The sequence below is a fragment of the Bombus fervidus genome, chromosome 11, assembly GCF_041682495.2.
Source record: "Bombus fervidus isolate BK054 chromosome 11, iyBomFerv1, whole genome shotgun sequence".
NCBI lineage: Eukaryota > Metazoa > Arthropoda > Insecta > Hymenoptera > Apidae > Bombus > Bombus fervidus.
Window position 1 is genome coordinate 6,147,351 of NC_091527.1, and position 19,229 is coordinate 6,166,579.

Sequence of the window (19,229 nt, forward strand, 5' to 3'; positions counted from 1 at the left end):
CGTGGTTACGTAAAGAATGTAAACAGGCGAATATTATTGAAGGCATATAGCTAATGAACACAGTATTCTTGCCACTTTATGTGGCGTGCTTCGTTTATAATGCAACTTGATAAAACCGAGCCACTATCGCGGAGAAAGTGTGCGACAGCCAGCTCGAAACGGAACGGAGTGACGTTAATGCATTTGTTAAGTGAATTATCTAAGACCCAAGATATTCGCCCGCGCTTTATTACGGCCCGGCGAAATATCTCGTCGGGTTTATTTAATTTGCTTATCTACCGACCGACGCTAATCGTTACCGGACACGACACATCTAACTCACAATTACTTATGAAGTTTCACTTTTCCTGTTTGCACTTTAACGCCCGTGTTACGCTGCTCTACGTCTACGTCGTTTCTTAACGCAACTTACACGCTGCTCGCTATGATCTAAATCGCGTACAACTTTTGCGCGTGAAAAGATTACTTACCCAGTATCGTTGTTTGATGTTTGATAAAGGTGAGGTGGTTGGTTGTCTAGAATGGAGTCCAAGGCTGGTGAGGTGTAACCCTTTGCCAGGCCCGAGGACAGTGTTCCCATAGACAGCGCTAGGGTGGCCAACACCTACGAAGGTATGCAAATTCGTTATGTTAATTCTTTGTCTGCCAAATCGGTTTAAAGTGTCTGTCGTTTTGAGATTACGCGTGAAATAGGAACTGCTGTGTTTTAGGTTTTTAATTTTGTAATCTTTACTGTGATAAGTGTGTAAAAATTATTTGTTTCTAGTGGTAGAGTATATCAAATATAGTAGAAGATCAATTTAATTTAAATTAGAAATATAAAAGAACAGTATAGAACAACAGTTCGAATAAAATAGAATCCATAACAGAATTTCTTTTCCATAGACATTACTGTCCCTAATAGAACCCATAGAAAATATCGTTGGTTACCATAAAGTCAACATTCCTCTTCTACTATTCTTCATCTGTTTACTAAACTTTTCATTCTCTCTCGCTCTTTCCATATTTGTTAATAACAAGAACATCACTTGCACTGAACCAAAAAAGATTCAGCAGGTACGTAGGCAAAAATTGTATAAATAACATTGTATAAATAAATAACATATAAAAAAACATAGGTCGAAAAGTACTTGTGCAAATTTATTAGGAATTTAGGAGTCCGGAAGGATTTATCAGGTCTATGAAGATCGTAAGTTTCGTAAGTTAAGGGTAGTCGGAGGGTTGCGAATTCCTTCATCGGCAAATATAGCAATGCCAGCGATGTATATCACGGAGGCTGCATATCGCAGGTTGCCATCGTCGGACAAATTGTTGGCCGCAAACTGAAAGCAGAACTCTACCCTCGCAAGGAATACTGAACATTTCGCATTGGGCCAGGCTCGTGCACACGCATCCTCGGCAACGATCGAGCCGCGCGCGTGACAATGCTCGAGAACGCTCGAGTTCCTCGTGTGTAGAAACCACCGATTTTATGGCGCAGGAAGCCGAAATTACGGCGCGATGGAATCTCGCGCGGAGGAATGCGAAACGTTGTTGCAACCAATCTCTTTCATTCGCTCGCTCATTCACTCGTTCACTCATTCTCTTTCTCATGAATCCTGGAGCCTTTGCGATGAAAGGCCAGCGTTCGCGCGTTTCGATAAACCACAGAGAACAGATTTCCTCTGCTGGCCGATCTCGTTTCCGCGTGGAAGTGGATCGTAAAATCGTTGAAAAAGCAAACCTGCGTGGTTGTTGATTAATCGCAGAAGTCTAGTTACTTAGGAACGATGGATTTGCGACACGGTCGTTTATAAACGTTGCAAATTATTCATCCCATGTGTGCACAGACCTAAGCGCCAACGACTGCTTTTCACAATATCTCTTCCTCGGTTGCGTCACCGCGCGTGCCTCGTTTGTGTTACTGCAAAGTAAAATACACAAGCATGGTGGCAGTAAAATACACTCGTGGATAGCCACTGCTCGTGCTGCAGCTTCTGCAACCATTAAGTTCTTGAAACTTCCGGGATTCTCCAGCTTCGCTGCCCTTCATACCTACGTCTGGAATACCGAAAATCCTCGATATCCAAGAGGACTCTGCACGTAGACTTCTATAGAATTCTCAGTTATATACATAATACGTGTGTCTAGTGTTTAGCATCATTAATTCAAAGTCGTAATTTCTATTTTCTTTTCCTTACTTTTCAACGTGTATAGTTAGAAAGTGTTTATACTCGAACAGCTACTGTAGCGTAGTATACATTCGCACCTTTGATTTTACGATTTGTTGAATGACAACAGAAACCCACTCGACCGTGTAAATCATTCTCCTGCTACTCGAATCTATACTTTTTACGCGGCAAATCTAATTTTATTGGCAGTATCTGTTCCGGCAAGTCGATCTGTTAGATAGTGTAGAACTACCTATTCGTGTGAATAAGAAATAGAGATGACATCAACCGCTCGAGCCAGACAGCATGTAAAAAATATTCGTGTCGAGGTGTTCGATATTCTTTTCCAAGCGAATTTTTCCGTTCTTATGTCGGTCAACTCACCGAGAATATAATTATTTATGAGCTATAATTGTAGGTAATGCAGGGTGTGCCTGCAATTATTGTGCAATTTCGTGATCTCGACGAGGTTGCTTCGCGTAAAATAAATTGCCACGTTTAAAGATCGTGAGATAAATGCATTAATTCATCGTGAAAGAGGGCAAAATTGTCCGCTTATTGAATTATGGCCAGGAGATAATTCAATTGCCGCGTAATGCAGTATTGATCGGTGGCTGTCAAAAATAATGACCGCTGCCCCATTCGATTCTCATCTCCGATTGCGGATAGAGACGTCCGCTCTTAATTAGTCGTTCGGTTAGTTCCTATGCTTTTAAATAATACATCATTTTCTTGCGTCATAAATTTGAAATAATTACAATAAACTAAACTTAACATTAAATGAAATACGCTTGTACATTGTTCCTTGACTGTTGTCTTCGTCAACTTATCGACTACCTTTAACGAACTTTTCTAAGGTGACACTAATATCGGGAAAGTAAGAAAAAGGTTTGAAAATCTTGCAAATCTCTAGAATTTTAATCCGCCACTTCCTCTCGCGATAAATCTCCCGAACGAAATAACGAACACGTCGGAAGCAACCGGAAGGCGTGGCGGAAAAATTGCAAATGCGATGGTCGCGAACGAGTTCACCGTACGCGGTATCGCGGTACAGCTTTGCCGCTGAATCTGTAAAGCCGTGTCACTCGCACCTGTTCTAAAATCCTGTCGATATTTTATATTAAACTCTAGCGAGCACACACGTGTCGCCTGTTGTGTTTCATCCACACACACACACACACACACTTGTGTTTCATTGCTATTTGGACGTTGAATCTCTGTTACAGTTCGTAGCATTACTTACGAATTTTCTGTCGCGTGTATTTTGCTCGTGAACTCGTCCAAAAATCACACGCACACTGCGTGTTTCATTGCTGGCCCGACATTAAAATTTTGTTATATTGTTGAGAAGAGATTTTGAAAAGAAAATATCCAGAAATCACACACGCACGGTATACGTCATCGTGGTTTCAATGAATTTCACTAAGATTGTTATAGTTTGCAGCGTCGCTTAGAAGGAATTTTAAAAGACACGCGTCCGATGCCGATCCCACATAAATTTGCATAAACTTTCGATATTCCGCCGGCGTATTAGAGGCTATTAAACGCGACACAGCGATAACCTTTCCGCCAGAGACGTCGATATCCTGGCTCTGCGAACAATGATGCGTGGGTCGCGAACCGCTTTTCAAAGCTTTTTATTGCAGCGACACGGATCGTGCGAAAATCGTGCTGCTACTTAAATACGATCTTGATTAAACGACCGATCATTCTGGCGTGAGTCACTGCACTCGCGGAGTCCCGCTGGTCGATATTCCTGATACTCGTTATCAGTCGAGATCCGAGCTTTGGTCAGAGTTGCTGATCGAAAAATTGTAATTGATCGGGTTGATCTATAATTGAGTCGCTCAGAGATTGTACCGGCCGACATTATACATTGAGAAATAGAAGAAAATAATACGATACATATTATTGATATTTATCTCGGAATTTATCATTATTCACGCTACTCGCTTGCGAAAAATCGTGATCGATAATAATGTGGTTTTTCGGAAAGTCGAATATTAATAACGCAATAGTATTGTTAATAATGGGATTGCGAGGCAAAGAGCGAGGCTGAGCGATTTTATTTCTGAAGGAATCAATTACCGATAAACTGTTCCTGTTTTGTCGTTGTTTCTCATATTAGTTTGATCTGCATAATTATTTTGGAAATGCAACGATCGATATCTGTATCGTTGCATGGCAATTGATATTTGTGACGTTAACTTGCAAAATTTTGAAAGTATGGAAAATCATAAAGAATTATCTTTGGACATAACCGATCGCCTTAATTCAGGCTGGAAATTGCTTGGAAGCAGTGTGTCGAGCAGATCCCGGTAGTAGCCAGTTTCTCTTGTCGACGCGTTAGTCTGGTGCAATTACTCGAATACGAAATCGGGCATCAGCATAAAGGAGAAGCAACGACGCTACGTGACTCACCAGCGGTTTACGACATTCGACAGTGCGATGCTGCTGTAAACCAGCCGGTGGCTCGCGTCGCTCTTCGCTGGTATCGCGTCCAGCTGGTGACCCAGCCTGGGCCCAGCGTTTAACCCTTTTGATGCTGACTTTCGATCTAACACTCTGACCATTTATAGTCACAGCGCGTTAAACTCATCTGTCAAACGTTCGTCTACGTACGTTGAAACGCCAGTTGGGGGAAACGCGATCGAACAATCCGGATCGACATTAAACTGGATCTCGAAACTCCGAGTAACCGAATTATCCGATCTGTTAGGTTTGATAGGAGAGAAACAATATAGATCATGTTTGTTGTTACTAACTATAATATTGGATCTGGCAATTCCGTTATAACGTTGCATGTAGACTAATTTACATACGACCTCGTCGGCTTTATATGACGTACGTGGCGTGTGCAATGAGCAAGATGTCGTAAAATTAGAGCGAGCGTATTATCGTTAATTGAGCAACTCGCAGGGAATGCGATATTAATGATAGGATCTCTGATTTGACAAAATTCTACGTTTACTTAGATTCTAATGATTTAATTTCGTGGTTGCGCACGTTTATGGCGTGTCATTTTGATTGCACAAGTAACACTGCGAATGCTTGTACGACTCTCAACGAGAAAAGCGTGTTGGAACAAACGTTGCTGAAATGAAGCACAAAAAAGAAATTTGTACGATTGCACACATTAAGACACATTTGATACTGCGTGCAGGGAAATGAAAATTTGTAAGAGAATTCTCTAGATAAATATGGATCTTGTCTTTGAAAAGGTATCTGATCAGTTTCTTATTACGATAAACGTAGAAAACTAATTTACGAAAAATAAGGTAACGAGTTTATGAACCGAGCAATAGCATTGTGATTGTCAGCCAGTCGTACAATTATACGGGGCTCGTAGGTTGATAATCAAATGAAAAGCTGCAAGATATAACGAAACGAGATTCGCTTTCTACTCGAAATCCAATAACACGTATACCTAGTTACTATGCCGGATGCGATTATCCTCGCCGACTAATTGGTGTATAATGGACAGCGTCAAAGTTAGAAACAGCGTGAACGAATCCGGGTAATTTCAGTTCGGTCGTATCGTGGAAACAGAGGTTGAGCCACGGAGGGCCGACTACGCGATTCCGTTTTGATGCACGACCTGCATTCGATAATCCTGAAATCTAATTCTCGTTCGCGTGCAGAGCAAGGATGGTAAATGGATTTGTATCGCAGCGCGTACGTTCGGTTTGTTTTCGGTGTGCAAATATTGATGGTGCCGTTCGAACCACGAACGATAATAAAATGGCGTTATACCAAGCGCGAGCCTTTTATCGGCCGCAATATCTGGCCGACCGTTGATCGCGGCAAGATGCGGCCTAATGGAAATCGCTTTAGCACCGACCAACCGCTTCCTTAATCTGGCCAATCGATTCCACGAATTCTCAACCACTTTCTCCTTCTTTTCTTTTTGATTCTACAGCCCGAATATAGTGGGATCGAAAAAGGGCAGAGGTAGTTCTATGTGAAAAAAGAAGTAAAAATTTCGGTATAATATTGCGTTGGCAACTAAGTGATTGCGGATTTTGTCATTAGGTGGTATTGACAAAATTCGCAATCACTTAGTTGCCAAGCCAACAGGATAGAACTACTCGAGTCAACTAAGCCTCAACATTTTGAAGTTCGATCTTGAATTTTGCACTGAATATACTTATCGTATATTGTGAACGCTATGTCATTATTCTCTGATATAATATAGTATAAAATAATAAGGGAAAATTCTTGATCGCGAACGAGAAAATCAGGCGATTAACTTTAATGGTAGGATTAACTTTAGACGAATAAAGCAATTTGCGCACGCTACTATCGACTAATCTTTGAAAAATTGACAGAGACTGGGAAACTCGTATCTCTAGGGAAACAATTGAGAAATTGTCAACGTGGCAATCCGATACGAGTTTTCAAAGTAATTTGTCAAAAGATAGATACGAAGAGGATTGGAACGAAAATGGTAGCCTCTGCGGGATCTGTCGCGAGTCTCGTAAAGCTTTCGCGGTGACCGCGGTTAGTCGAAGTGAAATGCCCCGGTGCAAAAGCAACTTCGACCCGCCGTCGCAACACCATTTCACGCTGAAAGTTCGGATGAACAGTCTCTGCTAGTGGTATGAATATCCCTGTTACGTGGAAGCTTCCTCCGTGCGTTTCTTCTGCTACGACGTTAAAAGCTCGTTTACGCGGCCCAAGGATGTGCCTCGAGTTAGGTCAGAGTTAACTAGGAGAGCCATTAGCTTAAAACTATTAGACGATGGTGCGCGAGGGAAAAGAGGAAAGAAGGAGGGAAAGAGAGCTTTGAAAGTCTTTAGAGTGGCGGTATTATGAAAATGGCTGGTCAGTCCGGGATAGCCAAATGCACGCCATTGTATACAGGCGAGGAAGAAAAAAGAAAGAAGGTGGAAAGAGAGCTTCGGCCGAAGCAGCCCGCTCGATATGCATTTTAAGCTCGGGACACTCGATTAAGCTAGCGGGTGTCTTTGGTATTTGCATATCAATATGGATCTATGCCAAGAAGGAGATGTTCGCTACGCTTACTGGATTTGGATTATTCGGGAACCGGAGTGCACGGCGAAATGGGTACGAGATAAAGTCCATCTTGATTGCTGATAATCGCGCTTGCACCAAATTTCGACTTGCTGTTTGCCAACTGTTCGTTTACTACTCTCACGCAAATGAGGTTAAAAACTATTTTTAAGAGTAGTAAATTTCAAAAAATAGAATTCGTGATAGAATACGATCTACAGGGAGAGAGAGAGAGAGAGAATGAGAAAGAGAGCTATTGTAGATTGCGGAATTCTGATCTGTGGTTTTTACATTTTCTGCAGACTCAGAGCTACTACATGAGGAAAAAGAAAAGCAGTTCGAGTGTATCCATTGAATCATCGCGTTTTAAACCAATAAACAATAAAATATAGCAATTCGGATAAGCTGATAAGAAGAAAAGGATCGATACCTGCGACATGTGTTGCGGTCTGGTCGCCGTCGAAGTCATGTGTACCACAGAAGCTCTGGGCATTTTAAAACTGTTCTCGCCTTCGTCCGGCACAGTCGTTACCTGCAACATAAAAAAGATATCGATGATACAACCGATACGAAGCTTCCACCATGGTATTTCTCACGCAGCATCCTATATCGAAACACCAAGGATGACCAAAAAAGTTTCCTTCTTCGACCCTGTGTGTCCACTCGAGTCTTCCTCAAACGGACGCACTCTTATCGCGAGAATTTGATTTTCCACTTTCGTCTAACTATAGATCTTACTCGACAGCCAGATTAGTCACGCGTTCCCCAGAATACCATTAGTACAGCTGTAAGTTATCTTCTGGCCTATTCCAAAGAACGCGTCCACGTATCGTCCGGGTGTACATTGTTTTCGCTATTTGTACACAAATATTGACACGATATTCTATTGTCAAGCGAGATCCGTCGTTCTGAAGTCACTCGTAAATTTCCGTTTAGTTGGCGAGCCTATGCGAATAACCTTAGTAATCGAATGGCATTCGACGAGAAAAACGGCGACTTGAACTTTACGAGCTTCCAGAAACTACAAAGGGGAACGTTGAACGTGTTGCGACTAACGCAACCAGCCCACGATAAGGCTTTCCGTGGCTACCATTGTCTAGGGGAGCCGGACAGATAATTGTCCTCGGGTTCTACGTCCAATTGTATCGCCTACGCGGTGTTCCTGGCCGCGGAAAACGTGCAGAATCTTTTTTCCGTCTGGCAGGCCGTCAAGTTGGTCGGCCGAGGACCATGTTACGTCTAAATCCTCTGGCGGTGTCCACTCTTGGCCGCTCGAATGCGAATTGTTGCACGCCTGCCGGCCTGTTTATTTACATCCACCTGACCAGCAAATCGTAGTCGGCACTGGTCTCGTTTCGCGACTACGCGTGTCCACCGGTTGCTGTACGAGTTACGTTCAAATCCGTGACACCGAGGACGCGTGTGTTTTACACGATATTGGACGAGAATGGTAAGACCCCTGCTGCGATTCTTTGGCCTTCTTAGATATCGAATGAACGATGGTAACGGTTGTCCGACCTGTCCGTTCCATTCACGCCTTTCGTGATTTACTGCCAACTGGTTTCGTCGATCGACAAAATTTTGTAGCCGTTGTAAGCCAGTACCCGCATACTCGGCAAGCTACCGTAAAATTGTATACATAATACTTTAGAATTCTGTTTTTCGCTCTACGCTGTACATACAGCGATTGGTAAAAGCGTCGAGACAAACCAGATTTACTTGTAAGCTAACGCGCGTATCTGTAAGACGTACGATTCTTTATCTAGATTTTTGTGAAGTACAATATTCGTCATTCGTTATCGCGAAGCAGCCGTACGAAACAAACGATAAAGATAAATAATGAAAAATATAAAACGGACACAACGCTGAGAAACTTCCTCGTTGCTTATTTACCTTCCTTGTTTATTTAATAACAAAGTGTCTCGAAATGGATGTAACTATTTCTAACCTTTGTTCTCGACGTATGTGAATTTTAAACTCGAAAGTTGTGTTTCATCTAAAAATTCCATAAGAAAAATCCCTTCCTTGTTTTATTATTATTTATTTATTATTTTATTATTTATTTATTTTTATTTATTTAATAACAAAGTGTCTCGAAAGTTGTGTTTCACCTAAAAATTCCATAAGAAGAATCATGTTCGTTATCCCTTCCTTATTTATTTAATAACAAAGTGTCCCGAAATGGATTACCATAACTATTTCCAAGCTTTGTTCTCGACGTATGTGAATTTTAAGCTCGAAAGTTGTGTTTCATCTAAAAATTCCATAAGAAGAATCATGTTCCTTATACCTTCCTTATTTTATTATTATTTAGTTATTATTTTATTATTTATTTATTTTTATTTATTTAATAACAAAGTGTCTCGAAAGTTGTGTTTCACTTAAAAAATTCCATAAGAAAAACCATGTTCCTCATTCCTTCCTTATTTATTTAATAACAAAGTGTCTCGAAATGGATTACCATAACTATTTCCAAGCTTTGTTCTCGACGTATGTGAATTTTAAGCTCGAAAGTTGTGTTTCGCCTAAAAAATTCCATAAGAAGAATCATGTTCCTTATCCCTTCCTTATTTTATTATTATTTAGTTATTATTTTATTATTTATTTATTTTTATTTAATAACAAAGTGTCTCGAAAGTTGTGTTTCACCTAAAAAATTCCATAAGAAAAACCATGTTCCTCATCCCTTCCTTATTATTTAATAACAAAATGTCTCGAAAGTTACGTTTCACCTAAAAATTCCATAAGAAAAACCATGTTCCTCATTCCTTCCTTATTTATTTAATAACAAAGTGTCTCTAAATGGATATCATAACTGTTTCCAACCTTTGTCCTCGACGTATGTGAATTTTAAACTCGAAAGTTGCGTTTCACCTAAGAAATTCCATAAGAAAAATCATATTCCTTATCCCGATTGAAACATAACATCCGATCTGTAACGATACTTTTGTTCGCCACTGCACACGGATACGGTTGCTTCGCCACGTTCGTTTCTATCGATCTTCGTATGATTTATATTAGAATGGTTCGCCAACTCGAGTATCGTTCCCTCCTTTAAGCGCGTGGGCTCTGATAAGGAAATTTAGGAGGCGTGTACTCGCACGCCGACGGGAGTAGTACGTCTGCGATATTCCCTTTCCAGCTATCTCGCGTCTCTCGCGTCGCGAGAGGAACGCGCCGCGCCGCGCCGTCTTTTTATAACCGTTGTTTATTGCGATAGGTTCAAGTTCTTCGACTTCCCCCGAGATACTCGACGAGGTCGGATAATTATAGGCGAACGTTCAAGACGAGGCTAGATACCTCTTATAATTGAGATACCGCTAGAACTACGGATATTCCTTAGTCCTGCGCACAATGGACGGTTTAAATCACTCGCCCGTACTCTCTACCACCCACTCATGCCCGCCTTCCTCCCAAGTTGAACACTTTCCGATGGTCGAACGATTCAGATCTCCTTCACTCTCGATTCCAAAATCCACGAACGAAAATCGTTACGAAGAAACCACGACGAACGTACTCGTGCCTGAACCCACGAGAATCGTAAACACCTACAGGTGCCACCTTTTAGATATTCTATTATGCGAGCAAATTGATAGTTGATGGTTTCTAATGTATTCTGACTCGGATGATTAGTGGAATATTCATCTTAACGCGTTGGTTCGCTGTATAACATGCACAATGCATTGGTTTCGTTCGTCTCGTTGTTCCATTGCCTTTATCAATTTTTTGTAGGAAAAAGCCATTTGTTTGACTAATTTTCTCGTTAGAATGGTAAGAGGAAGTAGATTAGATCATTACGTATATTGTAGTACTATATTATGCACATAGTAATTAGCGAATACTAATTAGACCGTGAATATTTATGCATATTCAGGTTTTTACGAACGCGAGTGAAAGATCAATGCCTGGATAGAAATTTGTTCGTCTACTAAATGCACGTGCAATCAACAAGAATTCGTTCAATCACCGACTAAAATTTCGTTGGGAAAAATGAAGTTATCCAGATAAGTGGGATTCCCCTGTGTAACAAAATTTCCTGCGTTGCATTAAAATTCATGAAAATTGGTGGGCTAACGCTGTTACTTGATTATTCCCTCGCGAGTAATCTCCCTTTCCATTTTTTCCCCTCTTTTTCCGCACTCCTGCTTGATGCTCGCATATTGTCCCGCTATCTGCAGTCCGATTCGACGACACTTTGTTCCCGGTTGCCAGTCGGACTAGCAGAGACGAGCAACCCGATTTTCAATAACCGACAAGATAGCGGATAAGCTCGTCGGCTACCCTCACTTGCGATTTCTCACGTTTTCTGCCGCGCTCTCCCGGGGGATTTATCCCTCGAACGTTCGCCTCCAGGTTTGTGGAGCACCGTGGCTCCGAATCGCGGCCGAAATCAATATCTTCGAAACGCCTGGCAAGTTCCGAGCGATCCTGTTGAAAACGATTTTGCTGTCTAATCGAACGCGCCTCGCTCCCTCGCCATCGAGGGTTTCTTGCACAAGGAATGTTAAATGAAAAGCTTCGTGATTCCGTTGACCAGCTGCGAATTTTTATTCGGCACGATGAAATAAATTATGTTTTTTGGGACAAAGGCACGAGGTATGCTGTGAATGTTTTTTCGATACAAACGCGAGCTTTTGCTCTTCTCTGGATTTTTGTACTAAGCCGAAGGTACATGGACATGAAAGGAAAAAGAGGCGATTGGTACGGCTTTCTTGATATTCTGATTTTAATGTTACTTTATGATTAAATAACAGCATTTTAATACGACATAATCGAATACAACCCTTAGCTCCGAAAAGTGGGTCTCTTAGATACAGTTGATAAATTATTTACACGATGCTTTAACATGACGAGTATTAGTTTGATCGTGCCGAGTGTCATGGATTTATCATCCAATCATTGCTAAAAAAAAGATACATATGTAACGTCGTAAATCTCGGGGTAATTCAGATGATCGATTCTGAAGTTTGAAAATCGAGTTTACTATGAAAATACTTAAATGAAATACAGGAGTAAACAACAATTAATACCAATCTGTAACAGTAAACAATAAATAACAAGATCTGTGCAATGTCTACCTGAAAATCGAGGATCGATTTTCAACCTCCTGAGCTACCGACCTTTCTCCGTCAATCTTCAATGTTTTAAATAATTATTCCTTTTTTCTGTGATCTTGTCTATCTCTGATGTTGCTCTCTGTCCATCCGTTTGGGAAATGAGTGTCTCTCAAAATGGTTGTCCGTAAAACAAAAGAAAGTCGCTCTGATCGTGAAACAAAGAAAGTCGTGCTAAACAGAGAGAGTCCCTATCACACTATAACTCTAGGGAATTTACATATATATATATTAGGTTGTGGCAAAAATTTCTCCCCTTTTTTAAAGAAAATAAAATACTAAGTTGGCAACTAAGTGGTTGCGGATTTTGTTATTAGGTGTTAATGATAAAATCCGCAATCACTTAGTTGTCAATCCAATAATAGAGAACAAGAAATGTGCATCTATTATTTCCTTATGAAACGACCGAAACTTTTCGGACAACCTGATATATAGAATTATACACACATATATATAATCTGTATTATTAGATATATGAAGGGACTTGTATGTTTGGGATGGGGATGAGAATGGGTGTGGATGTTTGGAGGTGATGGATGCTCTAAGAGTTGAATGGGGATGAGTGGGAGTCAGAAATATATAGCTAAGCCAAGTTTCTTTTTCGGACTGTGAGGACGAAAAATAAATACATATATATTTTTAAAAGGATTACATATATCTCCGAACCAAATGGATTGTTCCTTTCTCTAACCATGTTATATTATGGTACATCCTTCTAATCGCTAACCAACATGGAAATAAAACAATCAACGAAACTTTACTCGTCGTATTTTTTTCGTGTAATCTTCGTAGACAGCGTCGAACGTGGATACAGAAAGTCGTTACCTATCGGAAGATAAAGGATGAGAACGTAACGCGTGTAACGTGATAAAAAATGCATCGAGGAGGGGAAAGTTTACGTAACGTTAAACGTATCGGGGAAGATTGCGGAAAATGAAAAGGGCAGGGTTGGAATTTATATCCGCGGAGGGAGCAGGGGGATTAATCTGAATAGATGAATCTGAATTCGAGGGAGTATTCCAGGGCACGGCGCGCATGCATACTGAGCACCGAGTTGGATAATATTTTCCCTAGACGTTAGCCCCGAATAAAGGCGAAGCATGTGCCTGGAAGGATCGTCGACGCCACGATAGTGCACGCTTAATAATAATTTCATGCCGAGATTTAATAAGAGATGCCTTGGAGAACGACTGCCGCGAGCCAACCAAGGGTTGGGCCTCCTGTTGTCTTCGAATCGTTGCATCGGCTCCTATACAAGGAGAAACGCAACCTAATTACCGATATTTCTGATAAACATAAACGCTTTCGTGCTCTACAGGCACAAGGGTAATTAAGTATCTGCTAAGAAATCGTAACGTTTTCCCTGGAAAAGTAAATTGCTATCCACAATTCTGTCTCTAGAATTTATTCGTTTAAATAAAATTTGATAAAAATGTAGCTCCTAGAAAGCATCAAATATATGGTCAAAACAATTGGAACGTAATTGAATGTATTTTTCCAATGATTGATTAATTTCATTATTTCAGATGATGAAAAGTGTCGGTTGTAGAATTCAAGAGCTTTCGTGTAATAACAAATTGTCTATCAACGTTCGTGACGCTTCTTCCAAATTTCAACTCAATTATAAAAATCATACGAATATTCTATTATTCGTAACGATCGTTAACGATGTCTCCGTTTTTCCTATTATAAATTTCTTTGAGATCCATTACACGTGACTTATAAAGGTGTATGCCAATATTCGTTCTCATTTCCTTTCTCCACTTACTTTCATAGATTCTGTGTGAATTGCTGTATGGGTAAATTATAAACGTCATTAAACCTGTGATTGAAACGATTCACCAATACCGATGGGATGAAACGCATCAAATTATCGAGCATAATAACGATACTTCGTGCGAGTTAGGAAATCGAACAACCAATTTGTACATACTGATGTTCGTTCAGACCGTTGCATTGCTCAACTACGTTGCTCTCACGGTAATTCTGCCAGCCTTACGCGAACTTTTTCTTCTTTGACATAGATTTTGCCTTATTGAATACACCGGCACTACTTCAAATACTCATTTATAATCGTCAATGTAACCCTCGCGATATATTAGCATCTAACGCCACTTTTGACTGCGTTAAAATATCTCGACAATAAAGTGTCACTCGTTAACTCGATAATTGCCTGCTGGCTTTCTCATTTTCGATTTCGACACGGCGCGAAAATCCACGCACCAATTATCCATCCATCTATCTATCTCTATTGCTCTGTACGTCTATCGTTGCTACGAACGGGTTGCTCAATAACGAGCGTTAACGCGAATGCATCGAGCAATCGACAACGATTCGAGGCGCCATTAATTATATCGAGTCTCGACCAACGAAATAATCCGTTCTCTGGATCGTAGGCGGTGTCCGGTACCAGTCGCCGTGTAATTTCTTATAATTGTAGCGTGTAAATTGGTTTGTCGCCATGAATCAGTGCTCAATAAGGACAGAAGCGTTCGATTAATATACCAAGACTGTCAGGAGGCAAAATAACTGACTCGCTGTCTCTTGTACATATTTCTCAGTTTCGTTACCCAGGTACTCTGTTTAATGTTTAATTTTCGAACACTTCCGTCAGTTTGTCATTTATATCCAACCCTTTGGGACGGCCTATAAAGCCCCATAAAGCTATTACAGAGCCATATAGATTTTGAGATAAATTTTGAAAAATGATACTTGCACATTTCCTCTGTTTTCCAGTTTTGGAGTTGGTTAATATCGCTCATAGAATAACAAATTGTCTATCGACGTTCGTAAAGCTTCTTGCAAATTTCAACTCAATTATAAAAATCATACGAAAATTCTACGATCGTTGACGACGTCTCACTTTTTTCCATTATAAATTTCTTTGAAATTCATTACACGTGACTTGTATACGTGTATGCCAATATTCCACTTACTTTCATAGATTCTGTGTGAAACTACCACTGAAAAGTTCTACCTTTCGTTTTTAATAAAACTTAGGTATTTAGTGTGGATTGTGAATGTCAAAGTGGCTGTATCTTCTAATAGAATCTCGTATATTCTCTTCGTTATATAAAGTTGCATATATAGTTGAATGCTTTATCTATCGCTGGATAATTCATCAATCACTTTTTCCAATTTTCATGCGAGTAGAAAACTTTCGATCCGACTTGATCGATGGAATACGAGACTAACATTTTTGAACAAGCGTGTACACGATGCAAGAAAGACGTTTCGCAGACAGAAACATAGTCGTGCAATCCTGGCGTTGATTCCGTGACGAATTTCTCTCTCATCGCGACCACTTGGCGTAAATGAATCGCGAGTCCATTCCATGTGTTCACACGGAAGAATCGATCGTTAGGTTTGCCGAAGCCACCCATCCCTAGGCTAGTCGTATGCAAAACGCGAGTTCTGCATACGAAGCGCTGGCCGCTTTACGGAAGCGGTCGTTCTCTTGTTAGTTAAAGTACCGGGCTTGAATATTCGATCGATCTGTGAAGCAGGAAGCGCGATGCTGGGTGTCAGGCCACTTCTGAAACGCCGTTGAAAAACACGGACACTGTTTTTTCACCGTTTGCGCCGTGACTCGTTCTCATTCACTTTGCCTTCGCACCTGTTCTCTAAGCTCGCACGTTCGCGCCTTGTTCGCTCGTGCTTGTCAGTCGCTCAATCAGGTCGGAAAAACCACGCGTAGCCACGGTTCGCGGTTTGCTGCATACGTGAGTGATTTTGAATTAGTGTCTTTGATAACGTTTGCTTTGCCTCGCTTATATTCTTTCAAGTCTGCGTGCACGCGAGACAGCCTTTCGTTTCTCCAAAGCTCCATTCTCATCGCTCACTGTCCGGCTCCTAAGAGCACGTCGTCGGTTCACGTTCAGGAGAACCTACTACGTCTCTCTCTTGTCAGCCACTGCCGTGTGCACGCGTGCATTCTCTTGTCCCTGACTTTCCATATAAAACAGCTAAAGTTAGCCGGTCTTCTTTCTTCCCCGAACAAACTTCGTTCTTGCTTCTCCGTAAAGAAGAGGCGCGATAATACGAAAAATTGGTAGATTTATTTATTTATATATATTTCTTTTGCTGGACCACAATTTTCTAATTTCCAGTTCCCATCTTTCTACGTTATACGTGTTTCTTGCATCGCAACGTGAAGTCGAGTGATGGCTCGACGGAACACGGGACGGGGAACGGATTTCATTAACGAGAGCGGCCTTTGCGTCTTCCACGAAAACGCGAGTCAAGGGAACGCCGGATCGTTCGCCGAAGCTCTTTATGAAATTACTGCCGCGTTTCGAAAAAGAGAAAGAGTGTCCTCCCGACCAAGGACGCTCGTTTAATTTCTTTCGAACGAACGCCGCCCAGACACCGAATTTTTCTACGTTCCACCGATCGCGTTGCACATCCTGGCAACCCTTATTCGGACGATGCGAGGGCAGACTAAAGGGTAGAAGACGGAAAAAATTGAGAAAATTAATATTCACGGTCGAACTGGCACGAAACGTATCGAAGTGGCCAAGTTACCGCCACGTTAATTAAATACCGCGCGCATATTATCAGCCGTTGCGGTGCTATAATTCTTCGCGACAAGATAATATCGCGTTTACTTAATCGTAGCTCGCCTTTAAACTCGTACCAATTAATTACCTGCGCGGCCCCTCTCTCTCTCTTTCCTTTTCGGTTGTACGTTCGATTAAACCCGGCCGTGATCGCCGCTGATTTATTCGAAAGTTTCGTCCGTGCTCGCGCGCCAGTTTCCACTCCTACCTTCCCCGTTCACGGTTACTAACGATCGTTCTTTCCTCGACGAAGAGGAAACAACGTCGTACATTTCCTCCGCAACGTTGAAATTCGCCCCCGTGGCCAATCGATCGAGCCGAAACCTCCGCAGGTCGCTACCTCGCGATCGTTTCTCAAGTTTTTCTCGTGGAATCTGCACCGGTGCCGTTCTTCGTCTCGCAACTCGGGTAAAAAGAGACGCCGATATCAGGCCGTGGTTTTGCAACTGTGTAACGAAGTGTAGAAAATTTCGGCCGATTCGTTACTCGTAACTAAGAGGTTTTTATAAAACAGACATTGTCTCTCTTATAAATTTAATGGAATTTCGATGTTCTTGTTTGACGCTGGAATTACCGAACCTGTATGCTATAATAAATATACCACGTTTAGGCGATCACAATGAAAATTCTGCGACGATGATAATCACGCTTCGATGAAAACATTAATTTCACCGAAAGCAACTGTATGTTTCAAATGCAACAAAATACCTAAAAGGGTAGTTTCAGTATCAGCTATGAAGCTACGAAATTTTATACACAATCTTCTCTACATCATAATAAGTTCTTCGCATGAAAAATTAAATAACGAAAAGCTACGATATTTTAGAAAGAAATAATAGCTAAAGTGAATTGAAACAAAACCGAGCAGAGGATACGGTGTACTCCACTGTGGTTGAAAGAAACTATAAAATGCATCCTTATTTTAACCGTTCTACTTTTCGTCCGTGGAAAAAAAGAAGGAAAAAAGAAATAACGCGAAAGTAAAGAACGGCCACGATGAATTTTCCTGCGATAAATCGTCAAGACGAATTTTCCCCGGAATATCTCTCTGGTCGTGTTTCGAGTTGCAACGTGATCACGATCGAACTACTGGACGAGAAAGGGAAAAAGGAAATGGTCAATAGAGAGGAACGATGTGCGCGAAGGAAGACGTATCAATTCGAACCGGCAGAAAATGCACCCCCGTGCAGTCAGCTCGCAGTAATGAAATGCAGCTTACACCCCGTATTTTATGTTTTATTAGGCTTCTCCCTCCCCCGCTTCGCTGCTTTTGCCCGAGCATTCGGGTCAAGTGGCTATGAATATCTGTATCCAACTGTGGCCGTCTAAAGCAACCAACCAATTTGTCTGTCATATTTCACCGCCTTCCAGCCACCCTATTTTTTTCCTTATGGTCCTTTTTTTTTTACCTCCTCCGAAGGGTCCTTTTATCGCGTTCTTTCGCGAGACGTCCGTCGCCGTCGTCGTCGTCGTCGTCGTCGCGGCAAGTGGGAAAACAAGCAGCAGACAGAAAATAAGCTATTTCCGGTCGTGTAAGCAAATTTCACTGAAAAACAGTGCATTAAACGATGGAGATAAAAATTGTTCCACTTTGAGGATAAACTTTTCGTCGGAAGCAAAAACAAAGATAAACAATTAATCGATCGTTTTTTAATTCCATTGCTCTTTAAATGAAATCATTCTTGTATGTCATGTATCTCTGCGTTTCTAGTATTATTTATCATCGATTTCTTCGTTTCGTAATCCTTGCACACGCCAAAGAATTAACAAATAGTTTTATATAACAATTAAGTATTTCTTATAACAAAAATTAACTACAGAATATTGAATTGGCAACTAAGTGGTTGCGGATTTTGTCATTACCACCTAATGACAAAAGTCGCAATCACATAGTTGCCACCCCAATAGTTCTTGCTTAATCAAAAATTCCTACGACCATAGGATTAAAAGATAGTAAAAATTGAATGGAAGATAAAAGTTTCGTTTCAATTCTATGAAACCCGTTCGGAAATTTGCGCGCGATGGTATCGTTGCTAGAATGGCTCATCCATCGTAGCCAGAGCTTAATTGGCCGCGATAAACTTTTATTCGCCACTCGAACACGTCTTCGAGGAACAATTAGCTCCCACCACCTCCGTGCACCGATTTTGCTCCAACTTCCGCCCTCGGCCGAGAAAGGCAATCGAGAGAGGTGGACGAAGAGTGGAATGGAAAGAGAAGAAACGTTTCAAAGTTAAAAGGAGGATATATCTCGGTCTACGGGGTGGTAATAAATTCTCGTAGAATTATGAATCCACGCACTAAGGATGATTCGATATAGCGAGAGGTACATGTACCCGGTAATCCCTGAGTGGCGCGATGCATTTCGACTGGAACTCGAAGGGTAATGACCA

The 19,229-nt window shown here is 41.2% G+C and overlaps 2 protein-coding genes across 3 annotated transcripts in view; one reads left to right on the forward strand and one right to left on the reverse strand.

Moving 5' to 3' along the window:
- LOC139992109 (mediator of RNA polymerase II transcription subunit 20-like) overlaps positions 1–19,229 on the forward strand; it is a 142,338-nt gene that overhangs the window by 10,895 nt on the left and 112,214 nt on the right. The window lies entirely within an intron of this gene.
- LOC139992104 (facilitated trehalose transporter Tret1-2 homolog) overlaps positions 1–19,229 on the reverse strand; it is a 104,720-nt gene that overhangs the window by 5,661 nt on the left and 79,830 nt on the right. For both annotated transcript variants that reach the window (XM_072012648.2, XM_072012649.2), the window contains exons 2-3: positions 7,594–7,695; positions 471–604 (exon numbers count right to left, since the gene is read on the reverse strand). In XM_072012648.2, the coding sequence (XP_071868749.1) occupies positions 471–604; positions 7,594–7,695 (236 nt within the window). The remainder of the gene's footprint in view (positions 1–470; positions 605–7,593; positions 7,696–19,229) is intronic.